General features: G+C 37.6%; 1 protein-coding gene across 8 annotated transcripts in view; it reads right to left on the reverse strand.

The window, feature by feature from the left end:
- The window catches only part of LOC102683465 (kinesin-like protein KIF19), a 30,054-nt gene that overhangs the window by 2,456 nt on the left and 7,454 nt on the right, over window positions 1-20,144 (reverse strand). For 4 of the 8 annotated variants that reach the window (XM_069180952.1, XM_015360292.2, XM_015360295.2 and 1 more), the window contains 15 exons: window positions 19,751-19,861; window positions 19,243-19,330; window positions 18,964-19,100; window positions 18,430-18,555; window positions 15,720-15,914; window positions 15,073-15,225; window positions 12,599-12,721; window positions 7,781-7,940; window positions 7,265-7,439; window positions 6,143-6,338; window positions 5,748-6,018; window positions 4,290-4,411; window positions 3,599-3,759; window positions 3,181-3,244; window positions 1,389-1,850 (listed from right to left, as the gene is read on the reverse strand). In XM_069180952.1, the coding sequence (XP_069037053.1) occupies window positions 1,389-1,850; window positions 3,181-3,244; window positions 3,599-3,759; window positions 4,290-4,411; window positions 5,748-6,018; window positions 6,143-6,338; window positions 7,265-7,439; window positions 7,781-7,940; window positions 12,599-12,721; window positions 15,073-15,225; window positions 15,720-15,914; window positions 18,430-18,555; window positions 18,964-19,100; window positions 19,243-19,330; window positions 19,751-19,861 (2,544 nt within the window). The other 4 variants (XM_015360298.2, XM_015360294.2, XM_015360293.2 and 1 more) reach the window with 4 other exon arrangements.

Raw genomic sequence — 20,144 nt, forward strand, 5'->3', positions numbered from 1 at the left:
TAATAACCATTACCATCTGGTTAAAAGTCACATTAACACACATCCCATCTTATTAAAATAATGTTTATTATACAATAAATTGTATATAAATACTAGAATATGATAATAATTAGGAAATATTAAGTTTTTACATAAGAAAAAACAGACATACACCTTAGTAAGTTGACAGCAGATACATTTATGTAATTCAGAAAGACAAAACAGCAATAAGTGAATGAATTTAATCATTCAACCTGAATTTAAACCTCTTTAAATAACTGGTCAGAATGCTGTTTTATCTAATAAGGTAAGGTATTAAATATGTAATATTTTAATATGTTAACGCACATTTAAACCTTCACAGTTTAAACAGTCCATTCATGGTAATTCATTATAAAAGCTTGTAAACTCAAAACAAAATAAAAAAAACAAATGTAAACCATTCAATTAGCTTACTTCAAGTTAAATGATTAAAAGAATGTTGCTGACTGACTGTGCCTTCTGCATTGAAAACTGGCATTCTACCATCACTGCTGTCTTACACTTTACACTGAAAAGGAGTACAGTATGTGAGGTATAACGAGGAAGTTCCTTTCCAAATTAAAAGCATGTTCTCTATATTTAATCAACATTGATTGATTAAGGAGTGGACAATAATACACACACAATAATAAGTTAGCTTTCAAACTTATTATTGTGTGTATATTACTGTCCACTCCTTAATATCTAAGTACTCGCTCCTGCACAGAGAACAACAAATTTGTCCCATGTCTGCAACAATTAGTTTGGGTCCTGTGTGACTCCAATCCTGCTGCAGTACTCTTAAATAAGGTTCTTGCAGGCGATTTTAACAAACCCATGGTTGCTCACTGAACACAATAAAGTAAGATCACTTTATTGGCCATATATAATTTCTTTTATTAGGAATTTTTTTTTTTGCATACCCCAACCTGCTCTCCATGACACACACAGACAGGGAGAGAACCTTGGGGTCAGAGCACAGGGTCAGCCATTGATACAGCACTCCTGGAGCAGTTTGGGTTAAGGGCCCAACAGAGCAGGATTCCTCTGCTGGCCGCAGGATATGAACCAGCAACCTTCCAGCCACAGGCGCAGATCCCTAGCCACAGAGCCACCGCACAGCCCAAACGTTTGGTGATGCGTTGGCCGGGAAACAAACCCGGGTCAACTGCTTGGAAGGCAGCTATGCTCACCACTATACCACCAATGTGGTGCCAATGTCTAAAGAGGTCAGAGAAGCACAGTTGAATTCCATACTAAAAAGTAAAAAGAAAACAGCAGTTCCTTTTCATGCACACAGCTGAAGATGGTGGCTTTTTTTATTTCAAGCATGGAACTAAAACTTTTTATTTATGTTTTATATTATGTTTCATTTCCATATAGCATACCCGTTTTGTGTTGACTTCAAATGACATGGAACGTTTCTTCAGTGCTCGTCTTTCAATGGAATCATCCCTTTTTTCAGTCTTCCCCGATTCTTTTTTTGACTTCAGGTGTGAGCTGCCCTGGGTCCCTGGAAAACTCTTTCGGCCATCAAGACCTTTTGTCTTGCCCATTGTTAGATTCTCAATACTGACAGCTGGCTTTATGGCAGCGGCTAGAGTCTCATGAGGCTCTGACAATGATCTTTCCGATATATCTTTATCCAGTTCCTCTAAAGAATACACTGATATGAGGCTTTTCTCTTTTGCATGAGACAATCCATTTGCTGAGTCAGTAGCATGGATTCGTGATCGGCGCTTGGCTGCAATGACAGAAATGCTCTTCGTGCCTGAAACAATCTCTGTCATGGTTTCAGGGTTGATCTCTTCAAATGCTGACTGATCGTTGTCCTTACTTTTGGTAAGCCTCTGTTTTTATTGGGTGGTGATAACAAACAATTTACAATAGAACATTTATGTTTACAATACAAAATTAAAACTTTTTCAGAATTTCAAATTTCATGAAGTTGCTTCAACTAGCCTCTCAATTCTTATTTTCTAAGTGTATAAACAAATGCATATCTATTTCTACATACCATATATTTTTTGTCCATTAAGCTACTGTAGAACAACTCTGCAGTCATTTACAATGTGAAATTGCCTTGGCATCATCCTGAGATCTTGTACCAAGTTGGTCCAGTGGGCACCCAGCCACGTCATCCAAAGGGGTCTGCCCCTACTCTTGAAATGGGGATTGCAGAGTCTGCTAATTTTTGTTTCATTGCGAGACAGCTTCATTGTTTTCTTATTGCCCCCTCTGAAGAGTATTAACACAGTGCCATGCTAGTCTTACCCCAGGCCCTTAGGTCTTATTGGTGAGACTAGCATAGCATACTATTTTTATATAATTTCACAACTTAAAACTGGAACTATTTTATATTCCTAGAGAACGTTATAGATCTGGACCACCATTTGGACTTCCTCCAAAAACATACTAAGTTCTTGATGGCTTTTGCCTCACCTGCAAAGACCAGGAAACCCACCCTTGAGGATCACAGTCCGAGACTGAGCATTAACTTTTAGAATTGAGACCAAAGCTTGTGCATTTTACCCTCAGTGTTAAGAACTATAACATTCACCTAAACAACAATCAATGAGTACTTCAAAGACATCTACACAGGTCTTATAGACTGATAAACCCCAATATGCTCTCCAACTCTAAACTGTATGGCACTGACCCCCACAATCACGTGGTCAACTTATGTTATCTGTGCATCGTTTTATCTATTATATTTGTGCAACATGGGCTCTACCTCAACTGTAAGAGATTTCTCAAATCTCTTTGATATCAGGGACCTCAGTAGTGATTTTAATAATGTTGCTGACTCTGACTCAAGAGCTTGTGCTAGCTGACTATGAAATTTGTATTTGTTATATGCCCTTGAATGACTTGGCTGGGTTTCCCAGTTTCCCATTAGACTAATTTGGTATTTTGGACTTCTAAGTATGAAGTCAGGACAATGCATTTTGTCCAACTGTGATGAGTAAATTCCTTTTCAGGAGACCAAGTTTCTGATCACGTTGTGTACTGTGGACAGGTGAAACTATACTCTCATATATACCTTATTTCAATTTGACTAAAATCTTTGGAGTTCCAATGCAATTAAAGATAAGACACTGTTATTTCAATGTTGAAAAATTTCCAAACTGGCTAAAACATTTTAGTAAACAAAAGCCAGATATAAAAAGACATGTATACCTGATTTGATGAAGGTTGGCCTTTGATCTGGTGTGATTTTATAGTGGATTTTAACACCTTATTGCTGTCGTTAAAACAAAACCAAAATATTAATTCCTCTAACAGATAAATTTGCGCTGCTCTACACAACAGTTTAGAGGGTATATTAATATTAAGATAAATATTTCATTAATTAACTTAGAGCATATCACATTAATGATTACCATAGAACAATCATGCTTGGAAAAAAGAAATCCAAATTCAAAATTGGACAGAAAATATTTTAAGTTATATGGGATGCATTTATTTTCCCTATAGGGAAAATTGATCAGTCAACAGTGCATTAATCAAATAGACTGCCTTCTGCTTTCCTGCAGGGAAAGTCTTTCTTATGAGTAAAGAAGACCTGTTAAATGGAACATCACACTTAAATAATTACCTCTCATATTCTGAGACTATTGAAGGAAGGATGTACTTATTACGTGAATGATACTTCCTGTCCTCTTGCACATCTGGTCTTGGGCTGAGGTCATCTTTATCTAATTCAGGAATCAAATCCTCCAGCTTTAACTGTTTTGCTACATTTAATATGGATCCATCCTAGAAAACATATATTGAAAAAAAAAACATAAGCAGTTACCCATAAACAATTCTAATATGTTTAATCTAAAATACTTTTATGTATATTTTCTGAAGTATAAAATGATCAGATACTGTCCTGCAAAAAATATACTGTATGGTTCTTTTGTAATACTTTAGAACTCTTCTGTATTTCACTTAATTTCATTGGGCTGCATAAAAAAACATCGCATAGAAGTAACAACTACATTAAGTCCAATGTGTTTGCATATAATTTTTCTTTTATGATCTTGTTCTAGTTAGCCACATATGCAAAATAAATTGTTCATTAGTTGCTTTAATGCTAGTTTTTACATGGATGGATGAAGAAATTCCACATATAAATGTGTATACTTTCACATACAGTATAAAAGCTTTAAAAAAGATTCACTGTATAATAATCAAAGCTGATCATCTTGTGTGTAAAGCAATTATTAATACAAATGTATTTGTTATATAGTGAGATTACTAAGAAGAAAGCAAAAATAAAAAATAAAAAGCAAATACATCACCTGTAGTGCACTAGAGGTGATATTATAGAGCATCAAAAATTGATCAATACTCCGGTCCTCCAGCTCACTGAAATACAGTGTGTAGAGATCTTCAAGTTGTTGAGGTGTAGATAGCTGATGGTCTAGAAATATATAAAAGATAAGCCATCTTTACAAGACTTTTTTACTTTACTTTAATGTTAAAGTCAGGTGCCACAAATGAGAAGGATTTTAAAGACAGGTTCACTCAATTAAAGAATAGGAAGTAGAATTCAATTTGAAAAATACATCCAAGCCACACCAGATGTTCAGAATATGTGGAAAGCAACACACCAGAGATTAGACCAAAAGGAAATAGCTTTTTGACAAATGGAACAAAGGTCGTGCAACATTTTTGCACGCTCAAGCTTCAATGAACAACCCGTGAACAATACAGCCTCCTTGTAACTGTAGATGCAACTATTGGAAGCATAACCAAAGCAAATTCTGTATAAAACCACTAATGTTACTGCAATACCTTGCTGCATGCAAATTTACAGAATGTTACATGGATTTTAATTAAAAATCCATTGAAACAACCAAGTTTGTAGACATTTTTCTTATCTTGGATGTGGATGATTATGGATGCATGTTAAATTGAACACTTTTTAAAGTACAAAGGTTTTATATTGCCAGCAAAATATGACGTGTTTAAATATATGTAACATCAAAAAACAGTATAAATGTATGTATGGTTTTAGATTAAATTCCAACCACTTAGTAAACTGATTTTGGATATCAGTGATTTGAATGTTACACCTGTGATAATCAAGAAAGAAAAACAAATAAGGATGTTCACAGCCATCAATGTCTAACCTGGCTAAATGTTACAACCAAACAGTCCATCAATGATAAGGCAAGATACGTGACCTCACCAATAACGATACCAAAGTACAAATCTTATGGTCTGGGCAGGAGTGTCTAGTTACTTCAGTGTTCAGTGTAGCTCATCCTCATTCCAGCAGGAACATGCAATGAAATTTCATACTTTCATATTGTCACATGCATGAGCCCTATTGAACAAGGATGAGCTGGGACAAGATTACAAAGACCAATGAATAGGAAGATGCTTGTTAAGGCTCTGCAAAAGGAATAGTACAGAATCCCACAAGACAGCAAAACACAAGTCACACTATAGATGTACAGCTTATACTGCTTCCAACAGTGACTATGTTTTCTACTATACTATGACTTGCACAGCAGACACACTGTTGATTAACCTCATTGATCTTAGCAAATGCATCTACAGCCGACATGTCTGTTCACCAACTTGTCAGTGTACATGCTGCAAAGAAGATAATTTACCTGAAAACCTTGTTACAGTTATAAGAAAAACAACTGAAAATATGTATTTTTTTCTTCTGTAAATAATTAATAAACTTATCAAAATTAGGATGTGCTAAAGGAAAAAAGAAAAGCTCTTTTAAAAAGGTAACATACCTTCGATGAGGGCCTTTTGTTGCTGTATAATCTCATCGCATAGAGTCCTGTGCTGGTCATAGTGTTGGATGACTAAATCTTTTTGCCGCAGGAGGTTCTCTTTGCACAACACTGTGGATTGTATCTCTGTATTCTCCACCTCTAGCTCATGAACTTTACAAAGCAGGGTGAGAATTTCGCATTGATCTTCGTTGTTAATCTGCTTTGGAAGTAGCTCCTCCATTTTGGAAGATTTAATCTTCCCAGTTGCCAACTTCTCTTCCAAATCTGACTGACATGGGGCAAGAAAAAATATTTTAAATTTAGTTTTAGCTCCTCATAGAAAACATTCATAATAGTAATGTTATGAAAGTTATACTTTCAATGGACCAGATAATTAATATTGGATGCGTTACCTTTAGAGCCATAGTTTTTCTTTGCTCCTCCAGCAGCATCCCAATCTCCTCTCTTGCAGCTGTTACCTCCTGAGGCTCCAATGTGTCCATCTCCTCATTCCTACTCTCTCCCTCTCTCTCCTCTCCTTTGTGCACCTTGTCATTGCACCTATCCTCTCTCCATTTTCTGGCATGCTTAGCTTTCTCCCTTTCCCAGCTGAAAAAGATATATACATGTGTGTGTTACTTTTAATCTTTAAAAATACAATATCCACTAAGAAGTATGGAAAGCATTATTTTATTATCCTTATTACCAAAACATTTATCATAGTAGACAAAATGCTGTCCGTCTTGACCTTTGGTAGCTTGTTTAGGTAGGTGTCAACACTCTTTTTAATTGAATCCTAATTAGTTTGCATCCGAGAAATAGCTTTTGATTCCAGTGAGTTTAGATGAGTGAATATAATTTCCAAGTACAAACTTAAAAGCAACTTTGACTATGTAACTAGTCTGGCATCTTTCTCTGCAATAATACAGTCCTTTCCAACTGACTATTATAACCACATATTATTAAATTCTGTATAATTCCTGACTCACAGGAATTGGTCTTTTTTACAAATCTGACAGAATAGGAAATACCATACTGGAAAAGCAATAATAATTACATGATCACAGCCATGATCATAAAAATTAAAACAAACATTGGTGAAAATAACTTTGACCTGGGTTTAACTAAAGAAATGTATTTTAATAAACATGAAAGCCAGAAGTATGAATTTCTAGGAAATCGTTCTTGGAACAGGTTCCTTTCCCATTTGTGGTATTTCATGTTAAACACTCCAGTTTGGCTGACCCCATAGCAAACTTTGCTTAGAGTGACACAAAAGCCCTATAATTTAGTCTACCAGTTCAGAGCCGGTTATTAGCCGACTGTGTTTGGAATTGTCAGACTGATCCAGCGGTTGGGGAGATCACTGACAATCAAATGATGCACTTCGGTCTTGCAGTATATTTTAGCTAATGTGCATGTACTGTACACCATCTCTTCCATGCTGGGTTTCAGAGCTGTATAGCAGGGCTAAACTGACAAAACATTCCAATTAAATACGTAACAATATTTGGTTTTAATGAAATACCACTCACTCTGCAATGGTTAGTAGATGCCTTGAGGTGTCTATGTGCAGTTCCATGTTTGAATTCTCAAGCTCCATGAGGCTGCGACGGATCTCCATCTGTTCTCTGAACGCACTCATTAGTTGTTCCTCCAGTCGACCCATCTCCCTGCGGCTGTACTGAGATAAGTGCTGCTGTACCTCTGCTAGATAAGCAACAATTACAAGTGATTACCTAAAAACCAAATTAGATCTAACACTTACAATACAATTCTTTCAAGTAAACCCCACTCATAAAATTCTTTCTTGTATTTCTTTAAAAATATTTGATAATATCTGGAATCTATATGAAATGGAGTCATTTCAAAATGTGTGTGATAGAGGTGCCTTAGAAGTTTCCTCTCATGCCTGGTACAGGAAGTAAACCATACTTTCACATCAACAACCAATCAACAAGTGGTAATAAGAGGATTATCAAATAAAATTTGTTCTGGTTTCATTCTTTTTCTTATTTTATCATTATTAAATGTTTTGTGTCTTAACTGACCTTGTACATCACGGATGTTGGCCTTCTCTCCTTTCTTCTGCTGTTCTGCCCCCTGCTCAACTACTTTGGCTTTCAACCTCTCAATTTCTTTCCGAAGGTCTGCAATGATGTTGGTGTACTGTGCAATGTGGTAAGACACATTCAGCAGATTACGTTTAACCTTAAGAAGAAACAGGAAACAGTGATAAATGTTTGGCACCTATCTTTGAATAAAGCCATTGCACATAGCTTATTTGGAGGCAACGTTTAAATGTCGTAGGAACTCAGATTATCAGAGGGCTTGTTTTACAACATTAAACTACGATGAGTTCTGTCATTGAATAAGGCTTCATGTTGTGTTTCTTATGCTGCAGTTTCTGGTAAACTGCACAGCAATGTTATGGTTGGTCGAAGCCCAAGGGTACTTTTCAGTGCACTGTTAAACATGATAAGGAAACAACAGAAATGATGCAGGTTGGAAACTGGTCAGTTAATTAAGAATTGTCTAAAAAAAAGCAAAGCTCCCAACCAAAAAATAAATGGAAGAAGAAATCAGAAAGAAAAGTTCACAAAAAAGGAAGAAAATAAAGTAACAAGATATATGTGAACAAACTGAAAAGAAAAAAAGGAGCAAAGAAAAATGATCAAGATTAATAGGGAAAAATAAACAGGAAACTGCTGTATTGCAGCACTGGGAATCAGGCAAGCAAGGAAGCAAAAGAAAAACTTTTGTTTAGCGAGATGTGACTGTTCACACAGAGATTAAGGCTCTAATGACAAAGTAACAATACAGTGGTTCGAAGAAACTAAATAGGGCTTCAAATTATTGAGATTTAGAACTAGATCAGGAGCCTAATTGAAAAAGGACATGAGACGGACACAACCCAGGGTCCCCACCTTAATGGATGGTCTCTGACCGGATGTCGAGTTTGAGAGGGAAATCGAGAGTGGATTAATCGAGGGCAATTCAGATGTTGGGCAAGGACCCATGTTCTTTCTTCAGGTCCTCTTCCCTACCACTGAACCAAATATTGCAGACTGGATCGGACCCTTCATGAACCCAGAATGCGGTTGGGAATGAGCTCATCAGAATTTTCCACCAGTGCAGTAATGGTAAGTATGTTTGTGGTAGTCAGAGAGGGTTTTATAAGATAATAGGATAATTTTTGCCCAAGGGAGTGCAGAAGAGTCAGTCTGTCAGTGTTTACTGGTTCCAGGATTTTATATGGGCCAATGTAGCAGGGAGCCAGTTTATGAGAGGGCAGCTTGAGTTTCAGGCGACAGGTTGAAAGTCACATTCATTGCCCTGGACGTTCATGAATTGGGCTGATAATCCGAGAAGAGGAGCTTGGAACCTATACTGACATTCAGATGTAGATAGTCAAGCGTAACTATTCACTTCCACTATAAAAATATTCAGAGAGAGCTCAGCCCAAGGAAGAAGGGATGCTCAATCATCCTGAAATGTGGACAGATGGCAGCTTAGTTAAATTTCAAGGTCACGATTTACTTGTTCAAACCAAGTCTCGGGTCTCTGAATGGTAACACAGAAAATAGAAACGAATTGGGACCCTCTGTCAGACAGGATTGTGAATGGAAATCCATGGAGACAGAACACCTCTTTTATGAATATTTTGGCCATTTGGGCTGCAGATGTTAGTACGGGCAGAGATACGAAGTAGAGGCTTTGGAAAAATTATCGACCACTGTGAGAAATATAGAATACCCCTGGGATCAGGGCAGACCCGTGATGAAATCTGTAGAGATGACCGGTATGGATTGGGCAATGATAGCAGAATGGTAACAGAAGTCCAGCACGTGGTCATCTGGAGTCCTTTGCCTGATGTGCAGGCATTTACATAGGTTGTTACATCAGTCCTCACAGACAGGCAACAGAAATAGGAGCTCCAGTGTGCAGGTACATCCAGGATGTCCTGCTAATGTAGATGAATAACCGCATTGAAGGACATGCTGTCGGGCTTGTGTTGAAACATAGTTTGTCAGGAGGAGAAATTGAGGGGGCCGGTTCGGAGGACTGAGCTGTGGTGACCTTTGTTCAACTTGCCTCTAAGGGGCATCGCATCGATGGGGCATTAATATTCACAATGTGGTGAAGGCTTTGCACCTTTTTTTTCACACACGTTGGCAATGTCTTGATAAGGTTTAGGGAGGCTAGAGAGGCCTGGTTCGTGAGCCCCCACATTATATCCAAGGGGCAAGGAGTTTTTTTGGCACAAAACAGCACACAGGGACTTCGCTCCCTACCCACTCTGGAAAGCAAGGATTTTAAAATGGATGCTGTATCAATGAGCCGGTCCAGAGTCTTTGTTTTAGCAATACAGGTTGAGAATCCCTTATCTGAAATTCCTGGGACCGAAAGTGTTGCGGATTTCAGAATTTTTTGGATTTCGGAATATTTTTATATTTGCATCTATAAAATGGGACAGCTTGGGGATGGGACCCAAGTCTAAACACGATATCCATTTACATTTCATAATATAGCTTATACATATACCCTGAATGTAGTTTTATATCAATTTTTAATATTTTTTTTAACTTAATACCATCAGAAAGGTAAGATATCAGTCTCCACCTACGATGTCATGTTTTGATTAAAAGGTTACAGTACACGTACACCATTTGTATTTTATTTTTTACTATACAGGTATTAAGTTTTATGTACGGTATAAAAACAAAGCATTGAATATGATTACAGGTAAATAAAATGAAAATTGAAAAAAGTCAGCATTTTATTTTTAAAGTAATGTACAAGTAATACCGCTAGTCAAGTTACACTCATACATGGAGATGAAATTCAGATCTCACGTAAAAATACCGTTTTGTACTTACTGTACAAAAAAACAAAACAAAACATGATGATCACTGCTTACAAACTTGAAGATAAATGCAGCCCCAGACATTACAACTACATCAGGTCCAAGAAACTTGAGGGAGAGGGTACGTCATCGATGACATCACTGTGAGATGCCCTCTGTGAATATCCCTTCAATGATTAGCAGCAATGACTACTGTGTTCAAACAAGTTATTTGTTCTTTTGCTTAATTTTCAAATTATATTCTCACTTATGAACACGAACACATCTTTTGTCTTGCACCTTAATCCCTACCTTGGCACTTCTGGTTGGTGCTGTACAAGTCTTCCAACTGACGCAATAGGATGGATCCAAGGCGATGGACCCATGGCACCATTTGGCACAGAAAAATGGACATTGGATTTCAGAGCTGAGACTCTAGACCCCTGCTAGTTGACTACCCCTCAACCTTTACAGCTTGGACACCTGCACTCAAGTACTTACTTTCTTGGAACAGTCTATAGAAGTCCACTCTTATACTAAATGAACTCACTCCTAGCCAGCCTCTATTGAGTCTGATAGGCCTTTGACCCCCACAGAATCATTTATTTCTCTCTCACCTCTGTGCCTGTTGGCACCCTGATGAACATACAATTATATTTCTAAAGGACCCATTTTTATTAATTCTATCCTCTTAAACACAGAACAAAAGGATCCATCGATGCCAGCGATTGAATGATCATTACATTCAGAGGCTGAGAACACTAATTATCTTTTTTATTTGCTGTCAGGTCAATCATCATGATCCATCTCTACTGCTGTGAGAGACCCAGGGATTATGCATTTGGTGCAAAGACAAACTAGTCCTTCAGGGATGCCATATACAGTCACTGTGGAGCAGAGAGGTAAATACAGAAAGAGAAGCTAGAAGCTAAAGCTTGCACTGCAACTGCCAATTTTGGAAAGAATGAAGACCATCCTAATTAAAAAAATATGTATGAAAATCCCTTTGTTACGCCTATGAAAAAAGAAAAAGGAAAATTACCTATAATAAGTTTATGATTATGGAAAATAGGCCATGTCTTCTTGTATTCCTGATGAGCACCAAATCGAATTTAGTGCATAATGATCAGGCCAAAATGCAGTCTACAATGTCTAACTAGAAATTAAATCTTTAAATCTATATGGAGAGACCAGATATTTTTTCCTGTGAATGGCAAGATATGAGTGTCAAGATTAAACCAAACACATATTCACAATCATTATTTTATAAATACACTAATTTGATCAGAACAGGGAATATTCGTATACTGATTAACAGTTTGTGAAAGGTCTGTGGTCATTAGTTGTTAAGGGTACTACACTGATAATAAATAATCGAGTGTTTGGAAGATGGGAAGAAACCAAGCACCTGGGGAGAACCTGGACACAGGGAGAATATCCAAACACCAATCAGACAGACCCCCAACCAGAATCAAACCCAGGACTATGGTACTGAAAGGCAATAGTGCTAACTACCATGCTGTGAAGTCGACAAATCCCTAGATCATTTTAATCTTTCCCCTCATGTATATGCAATTTCTTTTCACTGTCCTTAAAATAACTTTAATCTTATTCCTTTATTATCTCAGTGTCTTTTTGTTTGTGTTTAAACTGACACAAATGTTTAGATTACTTGCAAGGAATAGGTCTACATGTGGCAGGTTAGCACTGATTTTCCTCATAAACACTTGCATCAAATATTCTTATAATACGTTTGTTATTGCATAATCATCTTCTGTATATTCATCCACCATAAAGGACTGCGCTTAAAAACCAAACAGTAATGAGCACATTCCTATCAGGCCATTTCCTAACTAGCAATGAATATTAGTTGTGCTCAATACAGTCATAAAGTGAAAACAAAGTACACTCGTTTTCTCGTTTGATTACTCTTGAACCATAAAGACCACCTAATGGCTGGAAAGAAACAAAAATAAGTCTTCAGTTATATTGAAATCCTTACACTCCACTGCCTTATATTTACCCTAGTTTTGATGTTTTTGGCCCGGTCTGCATAGATCAGTGTTGTTCTAGACTCTTCAAAGTTAGTGCTGGCAGGGCTTATATGAGCAATCATGACCGTCCGGCTGTTCCCACCAAGTGAATCCTAGACACAAAAAAAGCATTATGTACATAAAAGTGAGAAACAGGCCTTTGATTACATTATAATCTGAAATTATAATATATTTTCATATTAATTTCCTATTTCTTTTTGAAAGAGATTAAATCTCAGATATGACAGTGGAACACACCTCCCACTGCACTCCCCACTCCGCGGCGTGTGGGAATGTGCAGCTACCACACCTGAGGCTAATCAGGGCTGCGTTTTAAGATCCCCACATGCGCTTACAGAGAGCGTTCAAGTCTAGCACCGAATGTACTCCCAAGCCGGCTACACAAACGATTGCTCTCAGCTACGAGAGGATTTACTCTTCTCATTAAGAAACGATTCTCTCATCAACTGGAGAACAGTCACCTTCTCCAAAGACTACACACTGGCACACCGCATAGGAATAAGAAGCGCTCTGCCAGTGCTCAGGCAGCACCCTATCGAATCCGACTCTATCACACAGACTACAAACAAGCCATTGCACTCTGAGAGCGAAAATGTTAGCAAATGTTGTATTTAACAGATAGTATACACTCATGTGAAAAAGAAAGTACACCTTCTTTCAATTCTATGGTTTTATATATCAGTACATAACAAAAAATCATCTGGTCCTTACCAAGTCCTAAAATTAGGTAAATCTAACCTCAGGTGACAAACAACACATAACTAATTCCACTATGTCATTATTTATATAACAAACAATAAGCTAACATGCCGAAGCAATGTGTGAAAAACTAAGTACACCCCATGATTCAGTAGCTTGTAGAACCATCTTTAGCAGCAATAACGTGAAGTAATCATTTTCTGTACAAGTTTATCAGTCTCTCACATTGTTTTGGAGGAATTTTGGCCTACTCTTCTATAAAACATTGCTTCAGTTCACTGATGTTTGAGGACATTCGTTTATGCACAGCTCCACTGAGGTCCTGCCATGGCATATCAATGGGGTTGAGGCCTGGACTTTAACTTGGCCATTCAAATACCTTGATTGTTTTCTTTTTCAGCCATTCGGTTGCAGATTTGCTAGTATGCTTGGGATCAATGTCCTGTTGCATGACCCTGTTTCTGCCAAGCTTTAGCTGTTGGCCAGATGGCCTCACATTTGTCTCAGGAATACTTTGGTATAAAGAAGAGTTAATGGTTGACTCGATGACTGCAAGGTGCCCAGGTCCTGTGGCTGCAAAACAAGCCCAAATCATCACCCCTCCACCCCTGTGCTTGACGGCTGGTATGAGGTGTTTGTGGTGATACGCTGTGTTTGTTTTTTTCCCCAAACATGGCATTGTGCATAATGCCCAAACATCTCCACTTTGGTCTTGTCTGTCCAAAGGACATTGTTCCAGAAACTTGTGGTTTGTTCAGATGCAACTTTGCAAACCCAAGCCACACTGCCATGTTCGTTTTGGAGAGAAGGGGCTCACTCCTGCCTAGCCTTCCATGAAAGTCATACTTGTTCAGTCTTTTTCTGATCGTACCGTCATTAACTTTAACATTTAACTTGTTAACTGAGGCCTGTAGATTCCTCGATGTAGCTCTTGGGTTCTGTGCGATTTCTCTGAGCATTATACGGTCTGACCTTGGGATGAATTTGCTGGGATGCCCACTCCTGGAAAGACTGGCAACTGTCTTGAATGTTCTCCATTTGTAAATAATCCTTCTCACTGTAGAATGATGGATTTCAAACTGTTTGGAAATGGCCTTATAACCCTTCACAGATTGATGAGCAGCAACAATTGCTGATGTCTTTTCTCCTTGGCATGGTGTTAACACCCACCTGAATGCTCCAGACCACCAAACTGCCAAAAGTTCTAATTTTATACAGGTAGTCACACTTCCTGATGATCAACTAATCACGTGCATTTGATTAGCAGCACCTGGCTGCTAATTACCTTTTTAATTCCCCTGGAAGCAGTAAGGGGGTACTGCATTTTGGCTTACTTTTTGTTAAATAAATATAAATATAAAAGTATAAAAGTAATGACATAGTGAAATCTGTTATGTGTTGTCTGTTATCTGAGGCTAGATTTGTCTAATTATAGAAGTTGGTGAGGACCAAACGATTGTTATTTATGTCCTGATATGTAAAACCATTGAATTGAAAGAGGGTGTACTTTCTTTTTCACATGACTGTATTTGATATAATAACAATTTAAATACCAGTTTTGAGACCATTAACTAGTAATATAAAGAACCAGTCTTTTGCAGTTTAGGGTAGGTTGGCCAAGAAATGCTGAGATTGCTAATTAGCAATCAAATCCATATGTTTAAGAAGTGGTGATAAGCACATAAGATTTGATTAGGTGGCAGGAAAGTCAGCATATACCACAATGCCTTTAGGTAATCCTTACCTTTAGCAGACGTGTGAGTTTGCTGTCACGATAATTGATAAACTGGGCTCTGCTTCCTCCTCTCTCACTCAGGGCATTAATACAATTGCCCAAGGCAAGCAAAGAGCGATTAATGTGTGCTCCTTCCTTCATTCTTTTCCCTCGATTCTGGGTCTGAATTGGAATAACAGAATTAGACCTATGTCACTCAAAAAGTATTTTAAGATAGGGCGGTGTAGTGGCTCTTTGGCCAAGGATCTGCACCAGTGGCTGGAAGATTGCCGGTTCCAATCCTACTCCGTTGGGCCCCTGAGCCCCTTAACCCCAACTGCTTCGGGGGCACCGTATAAATGGCTGACCTTGTGCTCTGACCCCAAGCTTCTCTCCCTGTCTTTGTGTCTCTTGGAAATTAAGTTGGGGTATGTGAAATAAAACAAATTAATAATACGAGAAATTATATATGGCCAATAAAGAGAGCTTATCTTATCTATCACTCAAAAAGTCACTGAACTATATTACAAAAACAATGTGCTGCCTGGTATACAGCTTTCCTTATGAATCAGATGAATAATTAAACTCTTCTTTAAGCAATAAAAACAGCAAAATGTGAGCTCAGGTGGGGTAACTACAATGGATTTTGTTCTTTTTGTTCTACTGGAGGTTCTCACCTGCGACGCTCTCTCAGTCCCTGCCAGGTCAATCATGAAAAGCTTCCCCACCCGAACCTCTTCATTAATGTCCTTTACCCGGTTCCTCTGTTTCACTCTGACCTGCAGTATGGCGTGAGAGCGAGATGATGTCTTGTTGGCAGCGGTCGGCTCCTGAGTCCGCTGTTTATTTCCTTTAGTTAGCAGCTGCATAATCTAAGATACAACATTAGATGACATTTATAATAGCATTCAATCATTAAACTGAAGATTAACATTAACAGAAATGGGAAAAGAAAAAATGTACCAAATGAATATAACATTACATAAAAGACATCAACCCATAAGAAGTTATTACGCATCACTTACGAGACCTCCTGGGAAAAACTAAGGTTGCTTCTGGAAGAGGTGTTAGTGGGGCCAGCAGGGGGCACTCACCCTGCGGTCCACATGGGTTCTAATGCCCCAGTATGGTGAAGGGGACGCTATACTGTAAACAGGCGCCGTCCTTCGAATGAGACGTAAAACTGAGGTCCTGACTCTCTGTGGTCATTAAAAATCCCAGGGCGTTCTCGAAAAGAGTAGGGGTGTAACCCCGGCGTCCTGGCCAAATTTCCCATTGGCCCTTACCAATCATGGCCTCCTAATAATCCCCATCTATGAATTGGCTACATTACTCCACATTGGTGGTGGTGGAGGGGAGTTCCCATTACCTGTAAAGCTTTTTTTTCACCTTAGAAATATCGCAAGACTACGCCCTATGCTATCATTAACTGTGGCTGAAAAGCTGATCAATATATTTGTATTCTCTCGAATTGACTACTGCAATGTTCTACTCCATGGGGTATCTAAATCTACTCTGAACAAGCTGCAGTATGTCCAAAATTCAGCAGCCAGAATCCTGACCAGGTCTAGTGGAAGTATTCACATTACTCCTATCCTGGAGTCCTTGCACTGGCTTCCGGTCAAATTCCACATAGACTTTAAAATCCTCATGATCACCTATAAGGCTTTACATGGCTTGGCACCTCAAAACTTGTCTGAACTTTTATCGCCCTACTCCCCACCTCGCAACCTCCGCTCTTCAAATTCTGCCCTCCTTACTGTCCCCCAAGCCCGTCTACATTGTATGGGCGACAGGGCCTTCTCCTGCTATGCCCCCAAGCTCTTGAACTCTTTGCCCAAGGATATTAGAGAGTCACCTTCTCTAAACTCCTTCAAATCCAGACTCAAAACCTTCTTCTTCAGAAAAGCCTTTACTTAACTGGTTCCATTCTTCACCCCTCTGCTCTTCTTAATACCACCTTCCACGGTCTCCTCTATTGTTATTGTTGTATTGTTGTAATTATAATTGTGTCCTATCTTGTGAAATCTTCTAATTAATTGTTGTAGTCTTCTTATTTATTGTTATTGTCATCCTGTAAAGCGTTTTGAGAAGCCACCTTTAAAGGCGCTATATAAAATAAAGTTTATTATTATTATTATTATTATTATTATTATTATAAAGCGCTTTGAGTGGAGTGTCCAGAAAAGTGCTATATAAGTGTAAGCAATTATTATTATTATTATTATTATTATTATTATCACTCATACAGGAGTCAACACAGTTCCTAAACCCCTATAATTGCACATACCCCTTAAACCAATACTCCTTTATTGAGAACTCATTTGAGTAGTTTTATTGAATGTGGGATAAAGGAATTTCTCATTTTGTAATGTCTGCATTGAGGAACTCTACAAAATATTTGTAATTGGTATGAACCATTACAGGACTGCACTCATTCATGTGTGTTAGATGACATCTAAGCAACTGGACCTATGCAGAAGGAAAACACAGAAGCACTGTGAAGTTGTCTGATGCAGTGTCATTCACAGCTGTATCTGCTGATCATCAACTGATCACCCTTTAAGAGCTGTTTACTCAGAAATAAACAAGCAAATTTGTAATCAGCAAGTAAAGGATAGACTGCATTAAGCTTTGTGTGCTGAAGTTGTTGGAAATTATGCACTTTAACAATGGTATTTTTAAAACATAGGACTAAGTGCAAAAAAAAGTCTAAACCAGCAAGTAGATCCTTACTGTACATGCACCAGATAGCACTGGTCCTCCAGGACCAGGACTGAGAACACTGTTTTAGATTAAATGTACAGTTGAAAAACCTATGTATCTGATGTACATGAAGCTTTGATTCAAAAGTGTCATTCTGTTTGTAATGCCTGAGATTTAGCATAGGCAAGGTTTGTTTTTGACAAGTGTAGAGATTACTCCCACTCCTCGTAACCTGAATTTTACTACTAATAATAAAATCACTTGGGGGCTTCTCTGACATGATTGTAATTGAGAAAAAGCAGAGGTTACAAAACAGCACATCAGGCACAGGTAACTTCCAGGGCTCTGTTTTACACTTCACTTTAACCCTTGTAGCATTAGCATAACCTGCGTTTATTTACCCGTGGAAGGAACTTACCGCATTACTTCCTCTTCAGGAATGTAATGTATGTAAACTTTCCATAACTAAAAAATCTTATTATGGGACCCTTGAAAGATTTTCACACTAAGTTGAATTTGTGTAAATTGTGTTTTAGTTAACCCCAGGGAGAGGATACTGTATTTAATTACAAGGTCATTAATAAAAAAAAATAATAGCTGTAAGACAAAGAATAATGTTCTAATGTTACGAACAAAATTTTCACTCAGCTCAGAATGGAGTGCGATCTGTTTAACCTTTACCTCTTTAGCATTGCTAGTGGAGAACTCGGTGATGCCTGTAATCTGAATTTCACCTTTAGCATCTTCTCGCAGATCCAAATACCCAGTTGCAGGGTTCAAAAGGTCACGTATCATTTCATTGTATATCTGGAAAGAACAATAAAAATATTTTGTATTGAAGTACATCCAGCTGTTTTCTTAAGTCTTTAACCATTAACTTTCTATGTTGTGTTGCATGTCAAATATTTTGCAAACCACTTTTAATAAAAATAAGATAAGAATGAATAACAAACACGCTGACATGAGATTGGTGGAAGCCCTCTAAGTTTCCATCTGAAAGATCAGTAGGCCAGAGGCAGTTATGACAGAGGAACTGTGAGGACCTGACCACATCAGCTGCAGCACTCTAAGCCTTCACTGTCTCCTCCTGGCATCATGGGTCCGTGTGGAAGGAAGCTCCTTCATATTAAATATTGAAGATATTTACACAAAACACAACAATAACATAGATGTACCCTTTATGTAAAAACGAATTAAAAAACCTTTCATATTCACCTCTAGATATGACATATATACACTGTAATCCATATCATCACTGCCCGCTTCAATAGCTTTGAAAAGGTCATTCAAGGTTCGGATATAGATGCCTGGGTCAGAGTCAAGTCCCAACATTGTGAACGTCTTCCCTGCTCCTTGTCAAATAAAAACAGCACATTAAATCAGTGCCATAATCAACTGTGCAAATGCAGAAATTAGACCATCTTTCATTTTGTGATAAGAACTCCAGGGATTCCAACAGAAAAAATATTTTTCTATGTCTATGTAACCTCATACCTGTAGGTCCATATGCAAACACTGTGGCGTTGTAACCTGAAACAACCCCTTCAATCAGATTCTTTGTGGTAGCAATATAAACATCCTCCTGGAAGAAGAAAATTTCAGAAGATTTTCTTTTCTTACCACTGTACAGTAATGAAACAGTACTTTCAGCAAAATATTTTGTCATTTAAAATAATATATTAAATACACTGTATTAATAGGTACTGTTTAAATAAAAATAAATTTAAATCAGAGGTATGAGCAGGAAATGGAATTACAGAAACAAAAGTTTATGTCACTTTGAAATGTGTGTCTTTCAGGTTTCTCTTCTTTATGTTAAGCATATTGCACAGGCAGCAATGTGTAAAGAATAATAAATTAATAAATGGAGGAAATCAATATGTGTTAGAATACTAAAAAAATAATTATTGATTTTCTTTATCCAAAATCTGTAAATTGTAACACAATAATTGACAAAACTTTAATTTTAAAATCACACAACAATGTTTATTTTAATTTTTACCTGAGATGCTGTGTGATCAAATGCAAAATCAAATACAAAGGTTTTTTCTCTCGATCGGTTGGCCCGCAGAATGTTATCAGGATCCTCACACGGATCCAAAAGAATCAGCATCTTAAACAAAAAGAAATTTATGGAAGAGGTTTATTAAAATAATGTTACATTTTTCTTAAATATTCTTTTGTTTTGCAATGTATTTGGTGCATATATGATTGTTAACCATTTCTATTTTTGAGAAACAAAATAGGAAACATTTTGACTCAATTTTAATTTATTTCTATAAGTGTTTCTGTTTCCTCTTCAATTTATTCCACTGGATATTGTATCATATTCAGTGCCATTCAAAACTATTCATACCTTTTTTATGGAGGCCCTTTTTACATTTTGAAATCACAAA

Source organism: Lepisosteus oculatus, chromosome 19 (assembly GCF_040954835.1).
Source record: "Lepisosteus oculatus isolate fLepOcu1 chromosome 19, fLepOcu1.hap2, whole genome shotgun sequence".
Lineage (NCBI taxonomy): Eukaryota > Metazoa > Chordata > Actinopteri > Semionotiformes > Lepisosteidae > Lepisosteus > Lepisosteus oculatus.